This window comes from Phyllosticta citribraziliensis (assembly GCF_038025025.1).
Source record: "Phyllosticta citribraziliensis strain CPC 17464 chromosome Unknown J3D65scaffold_17, whole genome shotgun sequence".
Lineage (NCBI taxonomy): Eukaryota > Fungi > Ascomycota > Dothideomycetes > Botryosphaeriales > Phyllostictaceae > Phyllosticta > Phyllosticta citribraziliensis.
In genome coordinates this window covers 131345-154591 of record NW_027117354.1, presented here as the reverse complement: position 1 = coordinate 154591, position 23247 = coordinate 131345, and the positions used below count along the sequence as shown (strand labels likewise).

Here is a 23247-nt window from a genome sequence, read left to right as displayed (position 1 = left end):
CTCGGCTCGCGCGTCATCCGCTGCCACTCGCTGCCACCGACGAGATTACATCCCTTACCATACATCTAGGGGTCGTCGCTAAATACTCCTGCGAGGCACGTCGTCCTCGTTCGGTCAGGTCCACGTCTCCTTGTTCGGTCAGTCTCGTTCTCCTCGTTCGGTCAGGCCCACGTCTACTGCGAGGTCGCCCACTCGCCCGCATCGGCATGGCAGACACTCGCGACTCCAGCCTCTCTCCCATGTCAAGTCCTCGCTCCAATTCTCCCAAAGGAGACGATCGCGCGCGCTCTCCTCTACGATACGAACAAAATTTGGGTGCAAACCAAATTCCAGCAGTCCTTCAACCTGGATTCCCCTTTAATTCGGACAAACCCAACCTCGAACCCTCGCCCAGCTTCCACCAAGTCGCCGACCCTACCGACTTTCCTGGGACGCCCCGCCGAAGCGTTCAATTCGCTCGCAACTCGACCCAAGATCCTGCTTCAAACCCGCATTCTCGCCAACACTCGATAGAAGAGGAGGACCGCTCCCGATCCAAGTTGATTGATAGAATCAAAGCCCTGAACCCTCTGCAAGGTCATAATAGAAGCATAAGCGGTTTTACAATTGGCGATGGACCGGCTGGGGAGATTACGCCGAATGGACCTCTGTCGCCAGAGTCGGAAAGATCTCAACCACAGTACGATGTGAGCGAGGGAGAGGCGGATGATGAGAGCGCAGGAGAGGGGCCAGCCAGACCAGCAAGGACGAGACGAAAGACTCGACGCGTCGATCCGGCCCCTTCAACACCAAAGACCAACAACTTTCGAGATTCCCCTGCAGATACCCCGAACACCGTTGCAGGATACCGCCCTCCTTTTGCGCGGCGCGGAACCATGGGTGACATTCCCGAAAATCAACGCATGGGCTTGTCGGAGGATGAGGGTCGCGACATGTTGGCCAAGGAGAGTGCATGGAGAAGAGGATTGCATGGTCGTCGACGACTGAGCTTTTCTGGGCGCAGGCCTGATGCGCACGACTCTGATGGACCTCGACGACCAAGCCATCTCCGACGTTTTACTGGAATCGCCCGCATGGATGGCTCGGATTCTCCTTCGGCATGGAAACAACGGAGTGAGAGGACCACCAGCATCAGCGCGCAAAAGTGGCGTCAACTCAAACAAGGCTTGAAGATGTTGGGAAAGCAGCGAAAGGAAGAAAATCGAATCGACCACGCCAAGTCGGCGGAGTTGGTTGCGGAATTGCTTGCTGGTGCACCTGCGGCTCTTTTCCTCGCAAGCATGTTCCAACGGGATGAACATGGACACAAGCGAGTTCCAATCTTGATGGAGCAGCTCAAGGTTCGAATTACCGACAGCTCAAAAATCAGCGACAAGGCTGGAGATCGTCACTACAGCTTCAGGATGGAACTGGAATACGGCAGCGGCATTACACGTATGAAGTGGGTCATTCACCGGACGGTCCGTGACTTTGCCAATTTGCACCTCAAGTACAAAACTGCCATTACCAAGGAAAAATACGTTCGCTTCAGAGGCGAGGAGCATCGCAGTCAACTTCCTCGCTTTCCGAGAAGTGTGCTTCCCTACGTGAGAGGAATGCGTGGTCTCATGGAGGATGATCAGGAAGATGAAGAGGAGGAGCCAGTGGTGACGGATGGAGAGGCCAGCGGGACAGAACGTCCGACCTTGAAAAAGCACAATCGTCGATCATCTCGACACACCTTGGGAAGTCCTGAGACGCCGGGAATCGTTGGAGAAATGACTGCTAGGACCGGTAGCTTTTTTGGTCAGGTCCCACCGGCGAAGACTACCTATCAAGAACGACAACGAAAAAAGCTGGAACAATATCTTCAACAACTCATCACGTTTGTCATCTTTCGTGCCGACTCCAACAGGCTTTGCAAGTTTTTGGAGTTGTCTGCTCTTGGAGTTCGTCTCGCACAGGAGGGAGGTTATCATGGGAAGGAAGGCTTCATGATGATTCAATCCACCAAGGCTGCCAACCAACGTGGATGGAATTTGAACTTTCACCAAAAACATTTGCCTAAATGGTTTCTCGTCCGACACAGCTACATTTGTTGTGTGGACTCTCCGGAAGAGATGAACATTTATGATGTTTTTCTGGTGGATCCCGACTTTTACATTGACGAGAAGAAGGGGGCTCGTGAGATGGCCAGCAAAGCAAAAACGTCTGCTGCGCACCCCAAAGCCCACCAACTTCGTCTCGTCAATTCCGAGAGGAGGCTAAAGTTGCTCGCCAAGAATGAAAGGCAAATGATTCAGTTTCAAGACTCGATCAAATTCATGCTTTCCCAAACCGAATGGGCAAAGCCCCATCGATTCGACAGTTTTGCTCCGGTCAGATACAACGTCTGGGCTCAGTGGTTGGTCGACGCTAGGGATTACATGTGGAACGTCTCCAGAGCAATCAGCATGGCCAGGGACGTCATTTACATTCACGACTGGTGGTTGAGTCCGGAACTGTATTTGAGGAGACCTCCTGCAATCAGTCAAAAGTGGAGATTGGATCGTCTCCTCCAACGCAAGGCTCAAGAAGGCGTCAAGATTTTTGTCATTGTCTACCGCAATGTCGAGTCCGCAATTCCCATCGACTCTGGATACACCAAGGAGTCTCTTCTCGATCTTCATCCCAACGTTTTCTTCCAGAGGTCGCCAAATCAATTCAAGAAGAATCAGTTCTTCTGGGCTCATCACGAAAAGATTTGCATCGTCGATCATACCGTCGCCTTTTGCGGCGGTGTCGATTTGTGTTTTGGAAGATGGGATACTCCGAAGCACGTTCTGAACGACGACAAGTTGACTGGTTTTGAGTTGGACAATCATCTCCCGAAGGATGCCGACCACTGTCAAATGTGGCCCGGCAAAGATTACTCAAATCCTAGGGTGCACGACTTTTATGCCCTGGACAAGCCGTACGAGGAGATGTATGATCGAGAAAAGGTTCCTCGCATGCCATGGCACGATATTGGCATGCAGATTGTTGGCCAACCCGCCAGAGATTTGACCAGACATTTTGTCCAAAGATGGAACTATCTCCGCCGCGACAAACCACCTTCCCGTCCGACTCCTTACCTCCTACCGCCTCCCGACTTTAATCCTGCCGACCTGAAAGCTCTGGGGCTTGATGGTACCTGCGAGATCCAGATGTTGCGCTCCGCGAGTCGGTGGTCTCTTGGCACTCCGGATCGTGTCGAGTGTAGCATCATGAATGCCTACGTCAAGAGCATCCAAGCCAGCGATCACTTTGTATACATTGAAAATCAATTCTTCGTCAGTTCATGCGAAATGGACGGAAAGAAGATTGTCAACAAGATCAACGACGCCTTGGTAGAGCGCATCAAACGTGCTCACCGGGACGGGGAGGCCTGGAGAGCCATCATCATCATTCCCCTCATGCCTGGCTTCCAGAGTACCGTCGACAGTCAGGATGGAACCAGCGTTCGCCTGATTATGCAGTCGCAATACCGCAGCATTTGTCGTGGAGAATCCTCCCTCTTTGGCAGATTGCGGTCTGCTGGAATCGACCCTGCCGACTACGTCGAGTTTTATTCCCTCCGGTCCTGGGGAAGGATTGGTCCGAACAAGGCCCTCACCACCGAACAACTCTACATTCATGCCAAGTGTATGATTGTTGATGACAGGGTCGTCATTATCGGCTCCGCAAACATTAACGAGCGCTCTATGTTGGGTTTCCGCGATTCGGAAGTTGCTGCCATTGTCCGCGACTACGACATGATTGACTCGATGATGGGTGGAAAGCCCTACAAGGTCAGCAAGTTTGCTCACTCCCTGAGGATGCGTCTGATGAGGGAGCATCTTGGGTTGGACGTCGATTGCAGGCCTTCCACTTCCGACTCGGTTGAAAGTTTTGGTACGGTCGAGAGTAATCCGACCATTGAACAGCAGCTTATTGAAAACAAATACCGCGCAGAAGAGGAGCTCATCGCAAAGGAGAGTGGGCTTGAAGCCCCTGTTCCTGAGATACCGAGTGTCCGCCGGCCTAGCAGCACCATTTCAGAACCCCTCCCTCCGATGCCTCGCATGAATACTCGCGATGCTGGTCTCACCCAACTCTCCCAACTCCCCGCTCTCCCCGTTCAGGACGACACTGATATTGGTGGCCCTCCCGTCGCTCACGCCTTTACCGCCAAAGGCAGTGAAGTCATCAATGCCCTCCTCGCCACGATGCGTCGTCCTGTCGTCACGCTCGATTGCATGGCCGACCCCATCAACGACTCCTTCTACATTGATACCTGGCACACGGTCGCCGAGAACAATACCAAAATCTACCGTCAAGTCTTTCGCTGCATGCCCGACTCCGACGTCCGCACGTGGAAAGAATACCGCGAATACGTGGCCTTTGAGGAGCGCTTCGCCAAGAGCATGGGCACCGTCTACAGGCGCGAGAAGAAGGAGACGGGCCCCCCCGGCACCGCCACCACCATCAACAAGAAAGCCCACGAAGCCGGCAAACAAATGTCGTCCGTCGGCGAAAAGGTCGGCGACAAGATCCACGACCACCTCCACCTCGACGAAGAGGAGCCCTCCGAGTCGTTCGTCTCCGACCCCAAGCCATCCGGCTCCCAGCGCCGCCGCAAGCGCGCCCCCACCCGCGGCTCCTTCAAGGCCTTCCAAGCCCAAGACGACGCCGCACTGCTCCCCAAAGAGGACGCCGAAACGCTGTTGGAGCTCGTCCAGGGCCATCTAGTTGCCTGGCCGTACGACTGGCTGGAGAAGGAGGAGGCGAATGGCGGCTGGCTTTATGCTGTCGATCAGATTGCGCCCTTGGAAATCTAGTAAGTCCTGCCTGCTTCCGCTGACTGACGTGCCGTGCTGACTGTCGTAGTATTTGATTGGATTCGTGCATACATGCAGTGTTGGTAGGCGGCTGGTTCTTTTCTTGCCTTGCATTTTTGGTTTGCATAATGGGATGGCGGCATGGTTGGCAACGGGTGCATGCTGGCGGCATAGCCTTTCGTTCTTGCTTGTCTTATTACTTTTTGAGTCTTGTTGGCTTGGTTCTTCGTCTACGGGTTGTGCGTCGGGCGTATGTGCGCTGGCTGATTTATTTTCTATCCAAACAATACGGCTTTACTGCGATCCGCAACCGCGAAGGAGGCGCTCGAATCTCGTCGGATTCTCCATTTTGATGCTCATGGTGGGGTGAGATGTGCAGGAAGTGGATACATTTGACTGGCAAACAGGCATCAGACATTTGGAATGGTTTCTTTTGCCGAATCCATTCGCCAGAACTCCCAGGTGGTCACGCTTCCTTGCAAGGTCAGTACTGCGCAATAATTGAGGGCGTGACTGATGCTTGGACGACATGTCCGCTCATATCGTTGCTCCTGGAATACCCGCTGTGATGGGCAAGACGATGGTGGTGTTCGGTGCAAAGGTCGCATCCGGCTCATTCGGCACCTTGCCGAATCGGGCGCTCCGCACAACTTCAAACGTCGCAAGACAGTTGCCAAAGTTGCCCAATATTGAGCTCGTCAGTAAATCACCCCATTTCGTACATGGTGTGCAGTCAATGTCGTTCTTGATATTTCCATCTAGCTTGGCTCATCAAATACAGCGGTGACCAAAACTACCAGCCAGGAGTACAGTACCACCCAGAACCGCCACCCATCTCGGTGTCTCAATGACCAGAGACGGCACCACCCCCGACCACCATGTTCTCACTCCTCGCCCATGCCTTCGACCTTCTTGGCAGCCGCAACCCTCTCCTCCATCCTGCGCTTCTCCTCATCCTCAACCTTGGTCCACTCATCCTTGGGAATAACGAGCTGGGCCTGCTCGAATATTTGCTTGAGGCGCTCGTTGAAGACCTCAATCTCGAGAAACTTGCGAATGAGCGCCTTCTTGAACGTGCGGAGGTCGTCATGGCGCTTGGCGATGAGCTCTTCGAAGCTTGATGACTTTTCCTTGCTCGCAGTCTCCGCAACCTTCTGAAACTCATCCTCTCCGAATATGTCCTTGACGAGCATGTCGAACTCCACCAATTTCCTGTAGGTCTCAAGGTGGAAGGCGAACGCGGCCCTGCTAGTGTTCTCTGTAGTCAAGATCGTGCCAAGCTGCTCGCGGGCAGCGATCCAGTCATCGGAAGCATTCTTGCATCGGAGGTAGTAGTAGGGAAGCTGGTCGAACTTCTGGCCACGTTTGGTCTGCTCGCTCTTTTTGTACGACTGGGTAATCTTGAGGAGAGCGATGCACCGGGCAATGGAAAAATCGAGAGCTTGGAGACTTTTCTCCACGATGTCATTCATGTCCTCAAAGAATTCAAGTGCGTCGGTCAAGACGTGGTCGACTAGCTGCCAGAGGAGCCTCTGGCGCTCGGCCCAGGTGGCTGCGTCAGAGGACATCTGTAATCGATCAGTTGGAGTAGCGAGGAAGGACTGCAGCTGTTTCACATGCCTTGTAGGCCTGGAAGAATGATTTGAGCAAAGACTGGGTCGTGGTTGGGAGGTTGATGGAGGGAGGTGGAAGGGGTGGAGGATGTGGGTGGTGAATGCCGCCCGAAGCGACAAACAGCAAGCGAAGCGCCGACTATACAAACCATTCCGTAGTTTGGCGGACCGATGCTCCCAGCTGGCGCCGGCACCGATATTGTCACAAGGCTTTCAATCCCGGCCTTCCGCCATATTCCACCTGGTTCATAGCGGATGCGGGATGATTTCGTAGGAATATTCGTGCAAGTTGACCTTTACAGTCGGCGCGTTGAATCGTCTTCGGCCTTGCGCAAGCAGCGCAAGCAATACTTCGACTAACAACGTCGGCTAAACAAGTAAGCAATCTTGGAGTGTGCCTGAGGATACATTGTCAACGTCGGTGTGCCCCTGAAGAAGCCCTTTCCCATGGGTGACCTTGGGCTCGAGAGCGAAGAGCTTCGGTCATCCCAGTCTGAAAAATCGGCTTGCCATGTCTGCACTGCGGGTTAGCTGGACTGGAGGTACATAGTTTGACGCATGGTGCACGCCGCTTGCTGCCAGGTGCAAGCCTCTGTCTCAAATTTCGCCAGGACGTTAACTCCACGAGACGCCGCGGAATGCTCCGTTGACTGACCATTCTCGCGGTGTTCTTACTCCCCTGCGTGCGTTGTCTTAGAGGTTTCAATCCGAGGACTGCAGTTGAGAACGGGAGCAGCGATGAACGTGGGTTGCAGAAGTCCGACTAGAACTTACAATTCCTTCGCAACTTTCCGAGTCCCAGATTTGCCGTCCTGATACGAATATCAGAAGGTGTCTCGCTAATACAACTCGTCTCTGTACGCCTCCGCTTCCTGCTTGGTATCCTCCTCCCGAAGCCCAATCTTGTGGGTCTGGGTATCCGAAAGGCGATCCGGACCGCGGCTGGAGACCTTGCATAACATTGAGAGAGGGCCTGAGTCGAGTAACCCTCTTTGGCCCGTGCCGAGCTTGTCGATTTCCCATTCATTTGGCCAGCTTTGCTCAGGGAGACTGGAGAAGATCTCGATGCCGGGGCGGGGTTGTCTGCCTTCTCCACCCCTTACCCTGCCTCCAAGGCCATATTCTTGCGGCGTCTGATCCTATCTTGCGGTTCCTCGGCAGCTTCGCAGCATTCTGATCCATGTCTTTCGAATTCCTTCCACGCCTTCGCTGCTTCGGTGGGTCTTTTCCAAGGTCTCCCCCCTGACCTCGGCGGCTGAGATGACCCTTTCCTGCATCTTCGTGATTTTGGGCATCCATATCTTTTCCCGGCAGCTCGGACGAGGATGTGCTGGTGACGTGAGCTTGGAACAGATGAGCTGATAAAGATCTGGCACGTCCGCAAAAGAAACATGCCGCGTGAATGGACTTCCTCAACGGCGTGACGCGAGCAAGTCCAACTGGAAGAGTTCGTCTCCCGACATTCTCGGCGCCCTGTTCGAAATTTCCCGTGTTCCTCTTTATCATACCACATCTGGCCCTCTGCGTTGCTTTGACCTTGTTGATGATGTCGCGGTGGCTGCTGAACTGAATGAACGAGGTCGCATCCGCGTAAGAATGAATCTGCATGTTTTACTGAATGCCAGCGCCCATCCTGAAAGTGCTCCTGCCAAAACTGGTCCTTGAATTCGGCTGCGTGCTCTGATACGAGGTGTTTTGCAGAGATCGACTATCGGTTGGAGGCTAGAAGGGCGTGCTCTGAAGGGACGTGTTTTGCAGAGACCGGTTTTCGGGGGAGGCTGAAAGACACCAAAGAACAGAAAGTTAGCTTGGGCGCTGTTAGGATCGGAAGGTCGTTTGACTCCCTCTGGATGTACGTACTTCATATGTCCCTATCTCTATCGGTCATGCCATCAGTAGCCGAAGGAGTGCTCAGATCCATGGTCGTACGACTTTGGTGTCCGAAGCCGCGACAATTGGTCGCGATGGGCGTTTCAAGGCGCAACGGCCCCCTCGGCTGGAAGGAATTGTGTAGTGTCCATTGAAAGCTTTGCCGGTGTCAGATTGGGCAAAGTCATGGAACACGAGTGTACGCACCTGGACTGGCCGCGGCCAAATACGAGCTTGGTTGAAGCTGAGCTGCATCGCGTTTGGAAGGACTGGCGATCATTCTGCCGGCGTCATCTCCTTTCGTCCCTCCCGCGAAAGTAGTCATCGGTGAGCTGCATCAAGCGAGGCGCTTTCGGTGGAGCAAAAAGACCACTGCCTGCTGCAAAAGCGCCGCACAAATACGGAGTCACAAGCGGGGCTCATGTCGGCGAGATGAGCGTGAGCAGTGAGAGCTGCAGCGGCAGCGCTCTGTCAGGGCTTCTGGTCAGTATCTGCCTCTCAGCTGTGTTCAGCTTTGGGCGGTTTGAATTGGTAGCGAGGAGCAGATATCTTGTGTAGTCGCCACTGTGTTCAGACCGGCACTCGGCGGCGTCATTCTACATGCAATCATTCGGTTGTTTGTGAAGGCGTTGACATTACTCGGGTTCGGGTGTTCTTTGGAGACTGCGTGCCAGGAAGCGGTAATTTCAGGCTTCCAGTGAGCTCACGAGAGGAAGAAGGTCGTTGACGGACACAATTGGGTATTAGAGAGAGCGTTCAGTGAGAAATACGGGAGCAAGACTTGTGGAGAGGTGAGGTTGATTGGTGGGGGTCCGATGTTGTCCTGCAAGCGCCGACCGGAATGGAAGGATCAGCGTCGGAATCCGAGCGGCCCGGTCGGCCCGATCCGCAGCGAGCGGAAGCCGAGGACCGGGAGTGATCGCTGCGTTAGCAATCCTTGACCGATCCTTTCTCCAGATGTTGCGCTCGCGACAATGTACTTGAAAAACTAGCGGCGGAGACCGACAGGTCGTCGGCGAAGAATTCGCTCGAAAACGCCAACGAGCAACGCTCGACCAACGAGCAGAGCGATGGCAACAAGGAGTTGGAACGTCAACTGACCCTTGCTCGTTTGAAAATTGAAAGCTACGAGGTACAGCTTGACATCCTTCCGCAGGAGGTCGAGTTCATCAGGCAAGGATACAAAGATGTCAAAGAGGACATCGCCTGGCTCAACGTCCGCGACCTCGCGATTGAGAACACGCTTCATGAAGTCCGGTTAGACCATGACACCTGGGTGGCTTTCCTCCAGCTACTCCTTTGCGCTACCCCTGGCCTTTTTTCACCCATCGCGGAGAGCATGACTGACATACTTGAAACTCTTTAGTTTATCTCGATCGTTTCCTCTGCGCTCCCTCGCTTCGACGGAAATGAAGGTTCTGACAGCGGCACAACAACTACCACTTGGCTTTGCCCGCATGCTCCGACGTCGACAACTTTACGGCCACTTCTGCCTCTTTTGTCTCATCTACGCGTATCTTACAAGTCTCAGGCTGGTGGCGGGAGAGGCCGACTTGCGGCAGGCTTCTAGGCTCGACGGATTCCGATAGTCAAGGATGATTGCGGTAAGCCACGGCCCACACTGGTGGAGATGGATAGACGAGGACATCATTCGGGAAATACTTGATGGACCAGCACCGGCGGTGGAGTTTGGGGCAGAGCCCTCAAATCGCCGGAACTCGATGACCTTTGAATACCTTTAAGATCTTTCCTGGACGCCTTTACAAACGCCGCCGACAGGAAAAATTGAGAAAGACCAAGACGCAATCACCGTCTCGCGAAGATGAAAACTACTGGGAAAATGTTTGATTAGAGGTCTGTCTGTGGCTCCTTTCCACGCCGCGCAAGTCTCCGACCTTTCTGTGACTATCTTCCGACCCGAAGAGACGTGTTCCACCCAACTTGCGCACCGTTGGGTGCTACGTTCGCCTTCGGTGTCTTTGAATGTGTACTGGGCATCGGTCAGGTGTGCTTTGATTTTCTCGGCCAACTCAGCGCAGGAGACCTGGAAAATCGACTTTTGGTTGATTCTGTCCTTCCCAATCACCCCGAGAAAGCCGAGGCGGCTGCCACCTACTGCATAAGACGATCATGATCGGCCGAGGAGACTTCAAGTTCCTTGCGCAGTTTGTGGTGGTTCTGCTGGATGTTTTAGTACTCCTCCTTGTACTTCTTTTGCTCATCCATGCTCTTCACGAGCACTTCCATCACTTTTTTGATCTCCTCATCCTCCTCAAGCTTCTCCTCATCCTGTTGAGCTCCTGCTCCATCTTCCTAAAGTTGGCGCGCTCGTGCTCCTCCTCGTCCTTTTTAAGGTTGGTCCGAAAGCCTGCCTCGTCGTCAGTAAGAAAAGGCGCAAACGACATGGTCAACAAACCGTTCGCCATGGCGGCTGCCTGCTCCAAGAGCTCGCCAAGCTTCTCCAAGTCGGTCTTGAGGTCTTCTGGACGCGTCAGTCTCTGCAAGTCGGCCAAACTCAAGATTGATGACGTACGAGGAGCCATGGTGATGTTTGTTTATCATCTCAATGTTCCGATCTTGTGGTGGTGTGGATTGGGAAAGTCAATGTTTGAAGGAAGAGCAGGCCTTCGGTACCGCCCGCGAGGCGCTAGACCAAAAAAGGCTGCGGTGGTGGTGCGAATGGGCAAGCGAATGCTGAGGTAGACGTGATCCGGCCGCCATTGCGCCGCGCTCCTCTACATGTACCTAGGTACTCTCGCATCCACAGCACAACATCAACAAACTCCATGGCCTGCTTCTCTGCTACCAGCCGCTGACGCAACCTCACGTCGATCTCAGAGAGTACGTCGCTACTCACTGCATGTCTCAAAAGCTAACATTTCCCAAGGCATCGAGACTTTAAGCTCAAAGCCCGTGTCGAAGGCATTGCCTCGCCCCTCCCAAAAAATCGAAGGTATGTCGCCGCCGAAGCTTTTCCTCAATTCATCTAACATTCTCTAGCTCTACTGCAAGTCTCCGCCTGTGCACCTGTCAACCACACCATCATCTCCGCGAATATGACGACACCCCATGATCGTGAGAAGATCTCGGCACTCGAGTCCAAGATTAAACAGCTGAACATGGCCCACAACGTCGAAATGACGGAGGCGTTGAACGCGGTCGACTATGACGTGGAAAAGATGGCCGCCGCGGTCGAGGCCAACGAGAAGCTGGCTGAGGAGCTGAAGAAGGTGGAACAGTACGAGAGGGACCTCATTGTCGAGAACATCCATCTGAAGCGTCAGGTCAATCGTCTCCAGGCAAAGATGAAGTCCGTGGTCGAGACCAACAAGATGGCGGTGGAGGAGCTCAAGAAAATCCGCAACTCGATGAAATGGATGAATGAGCAGGCCAAGGCCATGATGGAGGACAAGGAGTAGGCTGCTGTAGCCAGCGTTGGAGTGGGGCATGGAATTATCGTGGGTTGACGGCAGGATTACGACCAAGTCGAATCAAATCGAACTCTTCTCTTCTCCTCTTTTCTCTTCTGTTCTCTTCTCTGCACTCTACTGGTCTCTTTTACAACACAAAGGCACGCGAACGAGCCTGAAAACCTGGATCACAGCAGTCAGGACTAACAAATTCCAGAGTTCGTCCTGAAAGCATCTTCGGTACCATACTCTGGCTTGTCGTGGCGTTGTGGTCTGGTGCAGAGTCGGTTGGGGAGCTGGAATACATGCCGCTGTGTCTCAGGAGCAACTTCGAGCTCAATACACGCAGGGCCGCATCAGCTGCAACAACAAAGACAAAGACAACGAAAATAACGACGACACCAGCGCCCCCGCTGGCTCCCCAGGCAACACAGCGCTCTCGGCGCCACCATCACTTCTTTCTCGCCCTCCCGCTCTACTACCGAAGCTCGCCCTTCTTCAAAGACGATAAAGACCCCGGCTCGCAGGACGCCGACGAGGACGACGAAGACGAAACGGCCTCTCGCGACTCCAAGCGCAAGCGCGGAGAGTAGCGTCCCAAGAGGCGGACCTGGAGGAACGTCACGTCCCAAATCTGGGCCAAGACGGCTGGGGGAGACATGGGATAGTCTTCCTAGGGTCCAGCCTTGCGGACGATCAGTACGCGATCCTCGAAGCTACTCACGTCACATCGAGAGCTTTTTCGCCGGCCGTCGGCCGGCTGCGGCAGCGTCACGAGCCAGCCGACTCAGCCGGCAAGCACAAGGCTGACCAGAGGCGCTCACAACAGGAATATCAGTCAGAAGTCCAGTCACCTCATTATCTATTCCAGGTACATCTGCGAAGTGAAAGCTGACGGGAGAGTAAGGAAAAGGCTGTCCATTGTCTGCTACAAATGCTTCCCTCCCTCTAGTCCCATCAACGCCTGCCTAACCATTTCACTTTTGCCGTTTTTGCCCTCTGGGCCTTGATGCAACCTTGAGCTTCATGGCTGCGGGCGAACGAACACTAACTGCACGCTGGAGACCGAGATCTGGAGAATTGGTGCATTAGCGCAGCTCGGAGCGCCAGTAAGGGCGGCAGTAGGAGCAGTGCTTACCATCGCGTGCCCGGCGGATCCCCTCGCGTTGATGCTCTTCTTTCGCCGCTGTGCCCTTGATCCTCCGTCCTGTCCTTCATCTCCCGCGCCTACTCACCCTCGGCCTCTGGGTACTTCCTGGCGATCTCCTTGAGGCGACCGTACAAATGCAGGAGGATGGCGAGATCGCTGGCCTCGTCCACGACGAGAAGCACGAACTTGACGAGAAAGTCTTTCGTCATCTCCATGATCTCGTTGTGGGCTTTTGTGAGCGGAATGCTGACGCTGACCACCTCCTGCATGGCGAGGTTCGTGCACATGTCGGTTCGGAGAGGCTCATTGTTGCTCAGCATCTTGACCCTCTGGACAAGGTCTCCCATGAAAGGCGTGAACTTCGGGACAAACTCCTCGTTCAGCTTGTGCATGGCGCCGAGGGCATCGGACAGCTTGTCGTAGTAGTCGTCCGTGGCTTCGACACGCGCTTCATGGGCATCGACTTGGTCGTCAAGATCGTCGCTGAGACGGTCGGCGCACTTGAGCGCAAACTCGTCATCCTCAAGCTTGCTCTTTTCGGCGGCAACGACGATCCTTTCGAGCTGAGCTCTGGAATCGTCGTCGGCTGCCTGAAGGTCATGCTCAGAAGCCTTGTCGCGGACCTTGTCCATGAACTCTTTGGTGGTCTTCAAGATATCCGCTCCATTCTCGTAACATTCGGTGATGGTCTTGTGGTAGCCGGTGACGTTGAGAAAAAAGGTCTTGCAGTCCTCTAGCTTCGTGAGGTCCAACTTCGTGATGTCGATGTCCATTTTGACCTATCAACGTCAGTAGCTGCATCGAGCGAGGGAAAAGTCAAAAGGACGCACTGGAAAAACTCCTGGACTAGCCATGATGGCGCGCGAAGACTTGGAGGACAATACAATGCGTCGCGGTTTGAATTGTGTGCGGAGGAAGTTGGTGGGGTACTGCAAGATGTCGAGACGGCGGGAATACGGCGAAAGGTGTTGGTTGGTGCTTGAATGCTGGGGAGCTGGTAGCCGAGAGTGCTCAATGGTGGGTGCTTGGGTGCGGGCGGTATTTGTTTTGGTTTTTTCAAGTCGCTCCCTTTGACACACCACCCACCATCCTGTGTTAAAAGCCCTTTGGTCCGCCGAAAGATGGGCCTCACTCAGTTGTCTACACCTGCAACACGTCCTGATTCGTGGAATCAAGAGCTAATCTTTCGCTTTAGTACTGCATGATAGGACAAGACTGCGCCATCTCACAAACCTTGGTCACCACGGAGGAAGCTCACTTGCGACTTTTGACGGCAGCCCTGACCAGATTGTTCAGCTAACCCACCATCTCCTTTGGGACACACTGCTTTTCGGCAATCTCTTGCGGAAATTCGTGGCTTGGAAGACTGGCGAAGACATCAGCGAGCATGCGTGCGTTTTTGGGCATGGCCTGGATTTCCAGCCGGACAAGTCCTGGGAGCTCTTTGGTCTGGTGCTGTGCCTGCTTCATCCACTCCTTCAAGCCAGCTCACAGCAGGTCGCCGACGGTGTTATACATGCCATTGAGGAGGGTGACAGGGGCTTGAGTTCGCCTTGATAGCAACGTCGAAGCTTGCTGTCGTCTCGGTCGATGCGATGCGTCAGGGGAGGTCTGAGAGACCAAGCTGGCATTGCTTGACCAAGTCGTAGACTACAGTGAGTTCCTTGGTTTTTGTTGGGCCTGCTCCATCACGTTCTTCAAACCAGACTGCAGGAGGTCACCGCAGTGTCACCCACAATATTTGATAAGGACACAGATGCCTGGGTGGGCGCAGTCCGCTCAGCCACGTCAAATCTGGCCCTTGCCTCAGTCGACGCATTGCGGAGCACCGTACTGACCAGATTGTGCAGTACCGAGCCCCCGTTGAGCCGCATAGTCTGCCGTCACGTTCTGAACGCTCCTTGCGCGCGTCACTGTCTGGATTGTATCGGGAGGTATACACGGGTGTCGTATCTGGGGGTTTTCATCAGCTCTCGATCTCTTGAAGACCAACTCCAATTTCAACTCCTGCCACAAAACAAAGCGCTGCAATCATGAATTTACCAAGACACGCATTGAAATTCCAGCAAAACGGAATGACACTCGATTTATTTGTTTGAATCCAAGACCAATCGACTTGTCGAGTTTCTGCTCCGCCTTTTCTGCCCCGCATTACCGCCATTTCATAAGAGCCGCCCGCAAGAAAGGAAAGAAGAGAAAGAGAAAACCTGGAAGTAATCCCAATTGGGTTTTATTTTGCGATCCATCACCGGTACTTCGTCTCCTCCGTGATGGCCTTATTCTGTGCCTGACAATCCTTGTCCGCAGCATCAGTAGCGCCGTTATTGGCCGGCGGCGCGCTGGAGGGTCCCAGAAATCGGTCTCCCAACCTCAATAAGGACGAGCTTGGTTTGGACGCAGGGTTGGGGAGTTTGCCCTCTGTCTCCGGACTTGAATCAGGGCCCCGGCGACGCTTGAGCCTTTGCGCCGCGTTATACTCCGCCACACGATCTCCCAAAGGCTTCGTACGACAGCCTCGCCTGGGTGGGACCACCGGTACCGAGCATACCACTTCCTCGTCCACCGCGGGATGTAGGACCAGGGCGACCGGCTACCACCCAGGCTGCTACACTCGTCTTGGAGGAAGGTCTACGTCCGATATTCCCACTATCTCCATCTCTTGGCAAATAAGTCAGGTCCCACAATTGCATCATATATCGAGATACATCTCGCATACGTCCGGTATTGCCGCTAACTCCATCTCTTGGCAAAGAAGTTTGGAACCCACGAACGTCAACATGTCAAACTTGTGCATCTTGAGGTCTTGGCTACATGGCGATGCAACTTGCGCGTCGCCGTTTGCATTGAAGGGGGGGATTAATTATAAGAGAAGTACATTCTACTGTGCTGCAGCAGTACTCATTCAGTACTTCATTTTCAACACACAATCGTTACAACATGGCCTCCAACATGACAGCCATGATGCGCGCCGTTGCCCAATTTGGCCAGGCATTCAACGTTTCAGTCGTCGACGTCCCCGTCCCAACCATCCTCGATGCGACAGATGTGATTGTCCGCATCAACATGTCAGCCATTTGTGGCAGCGACATGCACACCTATCACTTCGACTCAGGATCGCCTGAACAGCCCTATCTGTATGGTCACGAAGCCATCGGCTACGTGACTGAGATTGGTGATGCTGTACAGTTTCTGAATGTTGGCGACTATGTCGTCATTCCCGATAACCTCGACAACGGGCATTGGACCATCGAGCCGGACGTCTATGATACTCAACACGTTTTGAGTGGACCTGAAGGCGAAGCGCTTCCTGGTGTGCAGAGTGCGTATCTCCTTTTGGACGAGCTGAAACACGCGCAGTCTGCTGACCACAAGGATAGCTGAATACACCAGGATCCCGTTTGCGGACAACTCTCTCATTCCAGTCCCCGTCAACTCGAGTACAAGCGAAACAACCCTGATGGACTACCTCTTCGTTGGTGACATCTTCTCCACTGCTTGGACTGGTGTAACCTGGTCTGGCTTCGAGCCAGGAGACTCTGTTGCTGTCTTTGGTGCTGGGCCCGTCGGTCTCCTGGCCGCATACTCCGCCATTCTTCGCGGTGCTTCGCGTGTCTACAGCGTCGACCAAGTGCAAGAACGTCTAGACCTCGCTGCCTCGATCGGTGCTATACCCATCAATTTCCGAAACTCATCTGCCGTCGACCAGATCTTGCGGATGGAGCCAGGTGGTGTGAGACGAAGCGTCGAGGCTGTCGGCTTTGAAGCGGTGAACGCGAACGGCACGGTCGACTCGTCCGTCACCTTGCGCGAGATGGTACAGGTTACGGCTCCTGTAGGTGGAATGGGTATTCTCGGCGTGTTCAACGACTCTTTGAATGATTTCAACATTGGCGGAACCTACATGAAGAACATTGCGATCCATGGCGGTATCGTGCTTCCTCTACAGAGCGTCGCTGCAGAACTGGTACCTTTGATCACTTCCGGTCGGGCAAACCCTTCCTTCATCGTCAGCAGTATCATCGGTATCGAAGAAGCGCCAGAGTACTATGCGCGTTTCAGCAGGCACGAGGAGACCAAGGTTGTGATCAGACACTAAGGTAGAACTGGGTCACATTGATGTAGATCAGCAAAGTTTATAGAAGGGTTTTGGGATGTGCATGGACGGCTTCCTACATCCGCAATGTTAAATCATGAGCTTTTGATTGGTCTAGAAATTGTCGATAACGGTCTTTTTTTACGTACTGCTAGCGCGATCGAAGGCCAAGCATCCCTGGACTTGGCGTCAAACCGGAAAAGTTTGCTATTTAAGAGTCAAGATCAGCGGCTGTGTATGATTTCATGTACTGTGTATGATTTCATGTATGAGTATTGATTACCTCGGCCCTGAAAGACCATTGTAATTTTGTGTTGCTTCGAGTGAGGCTGAAGGCGGAAAAGAAGGGCAAGGCAATTTCCCCCTCAGGCGATTTGTTGCGATGCTTTGATAACGTGGATGGAAAAGGCTGTGGCGGACGTGCTCGGGCGTCGACTAGAAAGGGCTTGCCAGTTTGAAGTGCGCTTTGCATTTTCTTTGGATTACACACAGAGAAGAGAAGCGAGAGCAAGTGGAGATCGTTGCCGCGTTGATGTTCAGGTGGTAAGTGAAAGCGGATGTTGTTGTCGAGAAGATGTGGGGGTCCGCAGTGTTGGAGAGGGCACAGCCACAGATGCGGTTATTAGCACAACTCGGTCAGGATCCACCCAGAAGGATCGCGGTTTCGCAACACGCTCCTCTCTCTTCCATGATCGATCTTGATCTCACTCCCACCTCATCGCATGCGTCCAGGAGCATCAACTCCCGCTGCGAATTGATGACGGTCACTTTGTTACTCGAATTTGTCGCCTCCTTTCCGCTGCATGCACCGACGGAGATGCCCCATCACGACCAGGACAACGGAAGTCTTTCGGAGGTAACGTCCGTTTGCCAGTCGTGATTCCGGCGACGACCAATTATTCGACGCTCTTTTCCACCACACCCCCAACCAAGCCCTCCAAGTAGCTCGCTGTCCTCAAGACGAGAATGATGCAGTCTTCAATGTGCGGGGCGACTACGACGCTCGCCGCCTCGACCCGGGTGCCTTGAACCAATACTCTCACACCACCGAAGACGCGGGCGCTGCCGAGGTTCAACGCCTCGAAGTGATGGCTGAAGAGGGGCTCATGTCGACCGGAGGTGAGCACGCCGTTCAAGCGGATCGCCACCGCAAGGCCACCGTCACAGAGTAAGCTCGCGCAGCTCAGGAAGAGCGATCTGAGGAGTCTGGAGTCGCGGAGGAGCTCGTTGAGCCAAAACTTCGCCTGAACATCACTTGCTTGGCCAAAGAAGGGCTAATTGATCAGGAGGAGCCCGGATATGAGGAACTGCGCGCCATGAATGAAAGTTGCTTGGGAGACCCAGCCGACTGGGCACAAGCTGCTAGCTGGGACGGAGCTCGCCACTTATGACCGCTCTGCACTCTTCTGCAAGCTCAAGAGAGCAGACTGGTCACGCTCGGGTTCCAAATCAGAAGTTTCGTGGCAGACCCTTAGCTCCCCAACGTTCGGAAGCGCGGAAACTGTCGACTGAGCGAAAGAGAGTCAGCATGGGAAGACGAATTTGAGAGTGAAGAAACAATGACTTTTGTTTCAGGCCCAGATGTTTGCATTTCTTCGGGAAAAGATGGGCAGATGAATAGCCCAAGAAAGATCTCATTGTGCTCTCTGGCGGAGGAGCTCGAAGCCGACAATAAAATTCCGCCTGCGAGCGACGAGTGGAGGTTGCTGTGGTGTGGGAAAATTGGTCGAGTCGATGTGAGGTGACGTCCCCTCGGCCGGCCCGGTCTTTCCGACCCACGTGGCGCAGACGGGCCTGAACCTCGGAGGCCGGATTTGCTACTTGTATCCTCAATTCGAGTGTCCCGAACGGCATTCCAATTGACGGCGCACCAAGACGGTACTCTTTCTATCCACTTCCTCACATTCTTCCCTTCGCTAACATCAACGCAGAGCTTGACCTCACCGCCGTGCCTCCCGCATTCCTCCGACGCCGTGACCTCCGCAACCCCCGCTACTTAGGCGCCTCGTTGCGATTGTGCGGCGTTGGCTCGAAGGAAACACGCCCTTTGCTTCTCCGGTGCGGCTCAAAGCACGTCGCTGTTACACTCGTATATACGATGGGAGATTTTTGCTGGATTGGAGCTCGGGCTTGAAACGACAAGTATGCTACCATCTTGGTAGTGGGTGTACACATCTTCAAACCCGAGTACGACATGTCAGTCTCCTCCACTCTGCTTTGAAAAGGTTACGCCCGACGCTGCTCACCCTCAATGGCGCCAGCCAGATCGACATGACGCAAGAGGCGCGCCGCTGAGCATGTGGTGACTGGTGTTCCTGGGCTGGGATCCAGTGGGTACCGGCTCGGTCCGGCCCGCGTTGATCTGGGGAACGCTTGTCGCAACCCTGCCGTTCTCCGCTCAGAAGATTTGGCGCGAGTTGGCTACATGAGATTCTTCGTCGTCCTTTTTCATGATCTTTCGCAATCTTTTCCACGAAATTCTGCCTTCTTCGGCGGCTGATAAGGCTATGACGATCGAGTGATTCCGGAACAAGCGGCTCGCAGACGAGCGACAGGCAGACAAGCCGCCAGAGACTCACCTCAAGAAGCGCCTTCAATGTTTCAAGCGTCGCGCAAGCGAGCCCATTCCAGCAAGCTCGCCTGCGTACATAAAGGAGGTCCCGGATCCAACATCCAGGCCCCGGACCAGAACCTTTGCAGCATCATGCCGCAGAGCCTTTGCGTGGACGTTATGCAGCTCGACTGTAACTCGATCGTCCCATGAATGCTCCCCATCGCGCAGCCCACTTGACCTGAATCGCTTCACAAGCACCAAAAGCCATCTCCGCGCTTTGGTTCAGCTGCGTAACGTTCTATCAGGATTGCGAGTAGAAATGTCACACAAGTAAAAGCCAGGAGGAAGACTGGTGGCTATGTTTGCAAGTTGTATTGAGGTCCTACTGACTCTTCGACACCATTATCCCTGAGGTCATCCATTTGCTTCTTGTTCGGATTTCTCGGCTTCCAGGAGCCACGAGAGCAACCGATCTTCTTCGCTCAAAGCCGATTGAAAAGTCGCGAGTGCTGATTGTTTCGGACGACAAATGACGAAAGAATTACCTGAAAAGCTCTTGGCTCACAATTGGCCCTGTAGATTGCTTACGCGTGCATTTTGGGTCTCCCCGAGATCCCTTTCAGGCTTGCAACGGGTCCACGAGACCGGTATTTTGCTTGATGAGCCGGGCACTCTGGTTCAGTGCCGCAGGGTTTGGACTTGCAGGTGCGCCCGCACAGGTGGGCCTTCACAAGCCGTCACTTCGCTTTGGTTCATGGGACAACACACTATCTCTGCACAACACCGCCAATTCACAAACAATCATCCATCAAATCTCTGTTGGCTCGTCCCCCAGAGTGGACCTCTACCTCTCCGCCGCTTCACCCTCTCGAATCCCATCGTATAACCCTCAAGAATGCACTACGCCGCCTCCTCCTCTCGCAGCCTACCTTTGCCCTTGTCACCGTCCGCTGCAATATGGATCCTTGACCTGTGGTCCCAGTCGGAGATAGTGAAGGCAAAAGAGTTGGCGATGCGCCTGACGAACCCGCTCTAGCCAAAAAGTCAAAGATGGAGCATTCCAGCTAGGATACGTCTGGTGAGTGGATATCTTAGGGTCCTGTTTGAAGCTGACCCTTGCAGACGACGACTCCACTAAGCAAAGCGACATTTTCTACTCGCCGGTGCCCAGATGGTCTCCACGCGACAAGAACGGAGACCCTGAACAGCCCAAGACCTGGCATTATATCCCCGAATGGTCTCAAGACAACATGCGTCACTTACCCAAGTATGCTATTCTCAGCAACATCGTCGCGTGGATGGTCTGGACCAGCAATATCTATACTCCATTCGGATTGGCCAAGTACTGGCCACTGGACTTTCGCACGAAGCACAACCAGGCGGTCCTCGCATCTGGCCGCCGTCCTCGTGGCATATTGCAGATCTTTAACTGTGACTGGGCGGAGCTCCCTATTTGGAAGAATGGTGCGGTCGTCATGACGCGGGTTCATTCCAATCCTCGCTGGGGTGATCCAGGATACTGCCACAACGACCCTGTTCCAATCACGACAGTCTGGCCGGAAGCGTCATGCATTTGCAAATTCAAAAAGAACATCGTTGTTCTGTTTTCTTTTGCTCGGAAGAAACAGGCTATCTTCGTCTCGGTCACCTCGGATTTGCCAAAGCTTGACAAATGACACTTTATTTGTCACTGTGGCCTTGCCCATCATCACGCCCAACCCTGAGCTCCTGGCCTGCTTCCACAACAACCACCGCTTCCTCGACTAAATCAAGCGGCCGGATATGCAGAGCCTGGACAAGTCGTCCGGCGTTTTGTGTGAAAACATTGGCTCCGACTTTGGCGCGGCGGACGTTCTCATTCTGCCGTACGACTTCGATCTGGACTTGTCCGCTTCTCTCTTTCTTCGTCGAGTAGAAAAGTATCTGCCAGTCGCCTTCGGCGTCGGCATGCATCGCCGCAAGAAGAAGGTGGTTCTCGGTGGGCTGTTCGATGTGTCTGCCGACGGATACGATGAAGGTGAGGTCTCGGCATATGCGCCCTTAGAGTACAACAGGGACACCCCTCAGGCGGTCATCTATGTGCACAAGTTGCAGGGTTGAGGGTACCAGCGATGGGCAAGCATGGGGACGTATTCAAGGGCGCAGTGGTGGACAAGCAATGGAGGGTTGAGGCGGCATGCGTGGTCAAGAACAGCAAAAGAGGACTGAGTGCGATGGCGGGGAAGCGAATTGGAAGGATTTGAATCTGGCAACAGGACATTGCTCATTTTCTGCTTTGCGTTTCAAAGTAGGGAAAGAAATGGTAGACATGACAGACACAATAGCCTCTTGGAGCTGGATTTTGGAGGGTGACGGGGTGACGAATATGCCACAGCTCCCGGTTGTCCACCATCGTAAGCGATACCAAGCGCCCGCGGGCCAACAGTGTCGACAACACCGAATATTCCAAAATCCTTAACCTTCCAACACCCGACTTCGACCAGCCTTCCAATCCACACTGAGCTTGAACCTCAGCAAAGATTCTCCCCCAACACGTAAGCCTCGCATTACCTGTTTGCAAATACCACAGCTTACAACCGTAGCATCATGAGCAACGAAGAGATTCGCACGCCCGAGCTCGCCACGGCCGTTGCGCCCGTCCAGCCCGACGAGACTCTGCCCGCTCAAGCGAACATGGCCGGTATGGCGACTCACCCACCGTTACCGATTCAATTGACCATTTTCCAAGGCGCAATGGATACTTCCAAGCTGCAGGCCGAAGTCTTGGCTCTCCAGCAGCAGGTCAAGCAGCAGAGCGACCAGCTGCGGCAGAAGGACGATACATTTCGGAGCCTCGAAGCTGAACAAGATGAGCACAGGTCGGAAATTGCCATGCTCGCACGCGAGCTCAGAGAGGCGCTGCAGAGGGTGGACTATCAAGAAATGGTCCATACAAATCTCCGGGAGGAACAAGAGTCTAAGATCCTCGAACTTTACGACCGCGTGGGCGCTCTGCGCCGGGGCACCTATCGAGTTCTCAATCAGATCATGAAGAAGGACGAGCGCATTGCCGAGCTTGACGAGGAGTTGACGAGACAGCGGGAGTCTACGAGAAAGATGGTGATAGACCTCGAAAAGCGAGTCGCCAAGCTTGAAGAATCGTGGAGCGTAGAGGGCACTTTTCTTGCGGAGTCGGAGTGGACTACACAAGGGCGGAAAGATCTTAGTGAGACTTGACAACCGTCTCAAAGTTCAGGGAGATTCAATGGTACATGGGCTACTCCTCAAAGCCAACATGCGTCCAGGCGCAATCTGTCCGCTGGGCGTGAGTGATGAAGTATACGTGATTGCTTACGACAGTCCACTTCGCCAACACGAGAATGATTTCGGTATGGCGCTGACGCAAACATGTCAAGGGCGGACAGGAGGCGTTTGTCGGATGCCTCCACGCGAACCGGTGAGGTAGTCTGCCGAAAGGACTCTCCGATGCGAGAAGCCAGACCGTTGCTCTTTGATGCTCCAGATGTGTACCAAAGTTTGTGCTTGCCTAGCTACATAGAACACTCTATCATTAGAGGGCGGGCCAGGCACACATCCTTTCGAAACAAAAGACCTGGGTTCTGTTTGTGATCAATCCCATTAGATGTTTGAAGTTGCGTTTCCAGCTAACCCGATTGGGCGGCTCGGCGAACTTCAAACGTCTGGCGAAAACTGGGAAGCGGTCTTCGCGTGAGCAGTGGTCAGCGGCAATGGAAATTAAGA

General features: G+C 53.9%; 7 protein-coding genes across 7 annotated transcripts; 5 read left to right on the top strand and 2 right to left on the bottom strand.

The window, feature by feature from the left end:
• The first annotated feature begins 44 nt into the window (after positions 1-44).
• On the top strand, positions 45-5313 carry J3D65DRAFT_642933 (uncharacterized protein). The gene has a single exon (XM_066802040.1). It carries the CDS (start codon positions 207-209, stop codon positions 4815-4817), a length of 4611 nt encoding a protein of 1536 aa, XP_066649844.1. The 5' UTR covers positions 45-206; the 3' UTR covers positions 4818-5313.
• Positions 5314-5543: 230 nt separating this feature from the next.
• Positions 5544-6798, bottom strand: J3D65DRAFT_177300 (uncharacterized protein). The gene has a single exon (XM_066794310.1). The coding sequence runs from the start codon at positions 6383-6385 to the stop codon at positions 5702-5704; it is 684 nt and encodes a 227-aa protein (XP_066649843.1). The 5' UTR covers positions 6386-6798; the 3' UTR covers positions 5544-5701.
• A 3492-nt stretch (positions 6799-10290) lies between these two features.
• Positions 10291-10872, top strand: J3D65DRAFT_642924 (uncharacterized protein; the record flags this gene model as incomplete). The annotated part of the gene is made up of 3 exons (XM_066802039.1): positions 10291-10667; positions 10716-10778; positions 10833-10872. Coding segments are annotated over exons 1-2 (298 nt in total), but the record flags the coding sequence as incomplete, so codon positions are not given.
• A 166-nt stretch (positions 10873-11038) lies between these two features.
• Positions 11039-11718, top strand: J3D65DRAFT_607944 (uncharacterized protein; the record flags this gene model as incomplete). Its single annotated transcript, XM_066798531.1, has 2 exons — positions 11039-11252; positions 11300-11718. The coding sequence occupies 2 exons, from the start codon at positions 11039-11041 to the stop codon at positions 11716-11718; spliced, it is 633 nt and encodes a 210-aa protein (XP_066649841.1).
• A 1050-nt stretch (positions 11719-12768) lies between these two features.
• On the bottom strand, positions 12769-13713 carry J3D65DRAFT_681774 (uncharacterized protein; the record flags this gene model as incomplete). The annotated part of the gene is made up of 3 exons (XM_066803741.1): positions 12769-12781; positions 12848-13638; positions 13690-13713. 2 exons carry the CDS (start codon positions 13711-13713, stop codon positions 12937-12939), a joined length of 726 nt encoding a protein of 241 aa, XP_066649840.1. The 3' UTR covers positions 12769-12781; positions 12848-12936.
• Positions 13714-15771: 2058 nt separating this feature from the next.
• On the top strand, positions 15772-17067 carry J3D65DRAFT_681773 (alcohol dehydrogenase). Its single transcript, XM_066803740.1, has 2 exons — positions 15772-16178; positions 16237-17067. Exons 1-2 carry the CDS (start codon positions 15797-15799, stop codon positions 16953-16955), a joined length of 1101 nt encoding a protein of 366 aa, XP_066649839.1. The 5' UTR covers positions 15772-15796; the 3' UTR covers positions 16956-17067.
• A 5021-nt stretch (positions 17068-22088) lies between these two features.
• J3D65DRAFT_642913 (uncharacterized protein) lies at positions 22089-22746 on the top strand. Its single transcript, XM_066802038.1, has one exon. It carries the CDS (start codon positions 22093-22095, stop codon positions 22720-22722), a length of 630 nt encoding a protein of 209 aa, XP_066649838.1. The 5' UTR covers positions 22089-22092; the 3' UTR covers positions 22723-22746.
• The last annotated feature ends 501 nt before the right edge of the window (positions 22747-23247 follow it).